General features: G+C 40.8%; 1 protein-coding gene across 2 annotated transcripts in view; it reads left to right on the forward strand.

Moving 5' to 3' along the window:
- Positions 1 to 5,000, forward strand: part of LOC125043529 (multiple epidermal growth factor-like domains protein 6) — a 113,282-nt gene that overhangs the window by 101,721 nt on the left and 6,561 nt on the right. The window contains exons 1-7 of one of the 2 annotated variants that reach the window (XM_047639677.1): positions 1,671 to 1,775; positions 2,008 to 2,209; positions 2,538 to 2,724; positions 3,046 to 3,171; positions 3,355 to 3,464; positions 3,712 to 3,815; positions 4,108 to 4,280. In XM_047639677.1, coding sequence (XP_047495633.1) covers positions 2,042 to 2,209; positions 2,538 to 2,724; positions 3,046 to 3,171; positions 3,355 to 3,464; positions 3,712 to 3,815; positions 4,108 to 4,280 — 868 coding nt within the window. In that variant the 5' untranslated portion in view covers positions 1,671 to 1,775; positions 2,008 to 2,041. Of the gene's footprint in view, positions 13 to 122; positions 243 to 636; positions 787 to 1,003; positions 1,168 to 1,670; positions 1,776 to 2,007; positions 2,210 to 2,537; positions 2,725 to 3,045; positions 3,172 to 3,354; positions 3,465 to 3,711; positions 3,816 to 4,107; positions 4,281 to 5,000 lie in introns of those variants that run through there. The other variant, XM_047639678.1, reaches the window with a different exon arrangement.

A 5,000-nucleotide genomic window follows, 5' to 3' on the forward strand; every position in this document is an offset into this window, starting at 1 on the left:
TCGCCTGTGACGGTTTGTGAAATGATCCTGTTGTAATCAATCTGATATGTAAACAATTATAACCCGTATTTGCCAGCGAACATAGTGTTTCACTGTGGTTCATAACGATGCCTGATCCCTAGATGTGGATGAATGCGCACAGGAGAACGGGGGATGTGAACACGAATGCAAGAACACCCCAGGCTCTTTCAGGTGCTCTTGCAGGAGAGGGTACCTGCTCGTTGATCTTACACACTGCGACAGTAAGTGGTTCTATGCTCTCAGTGACTTACTTGTTTAAGCAAAAGCTGATTCTGTAAAGAACCGTTTAATATAATGATTTATGCAATGTTAGATAAGGATACTCAGTGCGGTTATCTAATCTGCTTCCAAAGCAGGTTCCAGACTAATATAAAGTCACCAATAAACAGTAGTCTCTCAAGAAAGCATTTTGAGCTAAATATTATCAGAGGACGTTCATCTCCAGCTTCACTTATTATCCATATATTTTTTTTTTTATCATGGATTTATATATCATAAGAAGGTGTCACTATTTCCTTAATGGCAACTTAAGACAAACAGAACTCGCTGAGAGAGTGAAGCTTCGAAAACAGAACTTTTGACCGCAACTGTACCTCTGTATTTTCGTGTCTTCAGTGATAGACTACGACTACGCCAGCAACGAATTGGAGGCGAGAATCACACAACTTGAAGACGACAGCGAAGGGGACACGACTCCTCCAGAACTCGACGAATTTGACACCATTACGTACGCAGAGCAGGCAAAGGTGGACAACATCATTACCCGTGAGTTTGGGATTGATCGTCTTTTTGTCCATCCCTTTCTTTTCTGTGTGTGTGAATGGTCTGTGAAGTTTTGTTCTTTATTCTTGATTTGTCTTGTTTCTGACATATACAATCATGAAAGTACCTCTGTTACACAGAAAGTATAATAAAAGTTAGAAGATATATGTCATGACTCAACAACACAAGCATATACCAGAACACCCTATCCTCTCTGTAGGTTGCGTCCCAGGCCACTTCGGATCCGACTGCGAACTGACCTGCAGCGACTGCCCCGGCGAATGCGACCCGGAGGCGGGGGGATGCGTGTGCCAAGCGGGGAAAACCGGGCCGACCTGTGACCTGCCTTGCCCCGAAGGCTTCTACGGCGTTGGATGTAACGAGGTAGAGGCCTTCGATTTAGATCTGGTGTCAGTCTGAGTAGATATTCCAGAAGATGTCGTGTTTCGAGGATTTACGTACATACGCATGCACGTATGTGTGTATGTGTGTGTGTGTGTGTGTGTGTGTGTGTGTGTGTGTGTGTGTGTGTGTGTGTGTGTGTGTGTGTGTGTGTGTGTGTGTGAGTGAGTGAGTGTATGTGTGTGTGTGTGTGTGTGTGTGTGTGTGTGTGTGTGTGTGTGTGTGTGTGTGTGTGTGTGTGTGTGTCTGAATGTTTACATCTGTGTTTGCTCGTGTTATAGCCAGAACGCTAGCCACAGAAACAGAATGATGCACAAGGACATAGTTACATAAATGTGTATCTTCACTTATATGCAGTACTTATAAAAGTTGACATGAAAATAGAATAACATCACAAAATAATTTTCAGAACTACCCTCACATGCGTTAGCACAATCACGACACCATTCACATAACACAAAAGCCACGTATAATTTCCGCTTCCCAGGTATGCAGGTGTGAGAACGGCGGAACCTGCGAGGCTGTGAACGGAGACTGCATTTGCCCCCCGGGCGTCTCTGGCAAGTTCTGTGAAGACGGCTGCCCTGCTGGTAAGTGGTGTCAGCAAATATAAAAACATGTGTTTTCAATGTTTTTACTGATTGTGAGAATGTATTTAGATGTTTTAAGTTTCTACTTATTGGGGGACAATTTGTGGAAATAAATAATTACGCAATATTTTATAGCCTTGGTCTCTCACTTTTGCAATTATTTATTCCCATAAATGACTGAAAAAAAAAAAACCATTCAACCAATGACACTTTCTTCATTTCTTCCCATCAGGTTATTACGGCGAAAAGTGCGACGGCGATGCCCCATGATGTGCCCCTCGATGCGTTGCAACAGGGTCTTTGGCTTCTGCGAGTGCAATCCAGGTCGCTTCGGGCCCAAGTGCAACATGCCGTGCCCTGCGATGACCTGGGGTGCCAACTGCCGCCACCCTTGCAAGTGCCAATTGCAGAACACCGCGCGCTGCCATCCCGAGGTGCGCTTCACTTTTTGCAATGATGGCAGTGCATATTCTTTTATGTATAACATATAACTATGTAGCCGGAATTAAAAAGATTCCGTGATTCATCATCCTGTTCATTTACAATAATTTTTTTTACATCATTTGTCAGTATTCATAATCTTAGTTTTATACATTTTTTTTTTTTTTTTGTGTGTAATCCGGCACTGATGTTTTACTTATTCATATTTTTTTACATCCACTTTTTACTTTCCAAAACCATACCTTTGCACACGCATTATCCATTTATTTTCTCTCTTTTTATACATTATCCATTGGAATCGCCCCCCCCCCCTCCCCCCAGAGCGGCGTGTGTGAGTGCCAGCCCGGCTTCGTGGGCGCCGACTGCTCCGAGGAGTGTCCGGCCGGGCGTTGGGGCGCAGGATGCAACCACGAGTGCCAGTGTGCCGACGGTGTCACGTGCCGACCCGACACCGGTGCCTGTGTCGTCGACTGCCCGCCTGGCTTCCGGGGACCTGGTTGCAATACGAGTAAGTGGATTGCTATTTATTGATTTATTTATTTGTTCTTATCGTTTATCGGTTAAATGATGATAAAGGAAAGGTTAATTTAAGGGGACGTTGTGTGGTAGGAGAATGTAAGTATTTTTTTAATCATTATTATCCTTAGATGCCCAGTTTCAACTACTTATCGAACATATTTCATGGAAATACCAATTAATCCTTTTACTCATTTTATCATATATTTTTTTTAGCAAATAATATTATCAATTCACGTACTTATTCCTTTCAGTCGACTCAAAAAAATCTAATTCAACCTTTGCAATTTTACCTCCACCCCTTTCCATCAAGGTTGCGACTCTGGACACTACGGCCCGGGTTGCATGAAAGTGTGCACGTGCGGAATGCTGCCATGCGACCCTGTCTCCGGCACTTGCTTGTGTCCAGCTGGCACTTACGGCCCCTCTTGTCTTCACCGTGAGTCCGGCTGTTATGTTCTGGTCTTCGATTTTACTTTATTTGCTGTAATATGGACCTGAATATTTTTTATAAAAATCTGAGCAAAATATTTCTTACTATGGTTATTGTTTTAAACTGATGTTGTTTTTCTTTAATTACATAACGGTGCATAATGATTTATATTACTTATATGTGAATCAGATTGTTCTGAGGGCCAGTGGGGACAGAGCTGCCTTCAGAAGTGCCAGTGCCAGAATGGGGGGAAGTGCAACAGAGTGACAGGCGAATGCAACTGCCCATTAGGATACACGGTGGGTGCATATGTGAACTGAATTTTATATCTGGTTCATATTCTTTATACTGATTTCAACCCTTAATAAGTCATAGTTCTTCAAGTGATATCATATGCTTTAACTATTCACTATATATATTTAATTTTATTTAAAATCTTATTGATGAGGATATTTCTCCAGACAACACGTGCTTTCACTCTTTTAGTATTATTGATTTGTCTTATTATTATTTTTTTGTTATATCCAAAAATCCTTGTTTTGACAGGGCCCTACTTGCGAAGCTCAGTGCCCGCCTGGAAGGTTCGGCAAAGACTGCAGTGAGACCTGTAGCTGCCTCAACGGTGCCGCGTGTCACCATGTCAGTGGGAGGTGGGCGTGGTCACTTATCCGTTGAGAATAGTCGTCTAACCCTAACATATTAATAAGGCTTGCTTCTCATTTAGTGTTGGCAAATGTAGCATGTTATTATAATTTAGTTAATTCATCTCCAATTAACGATTTTGGTATTGCAGTGAAGTCCCAAAGATGTATAAGAATATATGACATGATCTACTCTCAGAATTATGAGAAAATACACACACATGCTGCAGATTCGAAATATGCAGTTATACAACTATAAAACCATTTAACGTACCTTGCATAACGACACGCCACCCTGCAGGTGCGAGTGCGCCTCGGGCTTCACGGGGCAGCGGTGCGGACAGCCGTGCCCGCTGGGGCGCTTCGGGCCGGACTGCGTGCACATGTGCGACTGCGACAACAGCGGCGGCTGCGACCGCGTCAGCGGCGAGTGCAACTGCGCCCCCGGATGGCGAGGACCGCACTGCACGCTGCGTGAGTGTAACTTTTCACTTCATAATACCTAGTAGTATAGATACGAGCACTTATAAAACATACATACCCGGAACTCTAAAATATCTGATTCATATTGATTTTTAATGCAAACTATTTATAGTGTTTAGTGCTTAGAAATCTAGTTAATAATGAATCAAATAATTAATAATTAATAATTAATAATGAATCAAATAAATCTGATTTATATCTTAGGATTCTTAAGGAGCCTAGAAACTATAGTACTTTTCTGATGAATAAGGAAACCAAGAATATTTAGCATGCCAAATTGAAAAATAAATCTAAAGGAGTTATTGAATACCTTGCCTTCGAGTGTATTTAAAAAAAAGAGAAAAATATAGAAACGGGAAGGAATATCAGTGCTTACGAGGTGGAGCAGTTGAAATTAGTTTTCTGCTACAGTAGAAACCCCTAGCATTATGCTGATATGAAATGTACACTGTATATATCTATTGTACATATCAAATTCACATACGAATATATATATATGTATATATATATGTATATATATATATATATATGTATATATATATGTATATATATATGTATATATATATATATATATATATATATATATATATATATATATATGTGTATATATATGTGTGTGTGTGTGTTTTTATATGTGTATAAGTATATATGTATATATATATACACATACATATATCTATCTATCTATCTATCTATCTGTCTATCTATCTC

The sequence above is a fragment of the Penaeus chinensis genome, chromosome 34, assembly GCF_019202785.1.
Source record: "Penaeus chinensis breed Huanghai No. 1 chromosome 34, ASM1920278v2, whole genome shotgun sequence".
Taxonomy (NCBI): domain Eukaryota; kingdom Metazoa; phylum Arthropoda; class Malacostraca; order Decapoda; family Penaeidae; genus Penaeus; species Penaeus chinensis.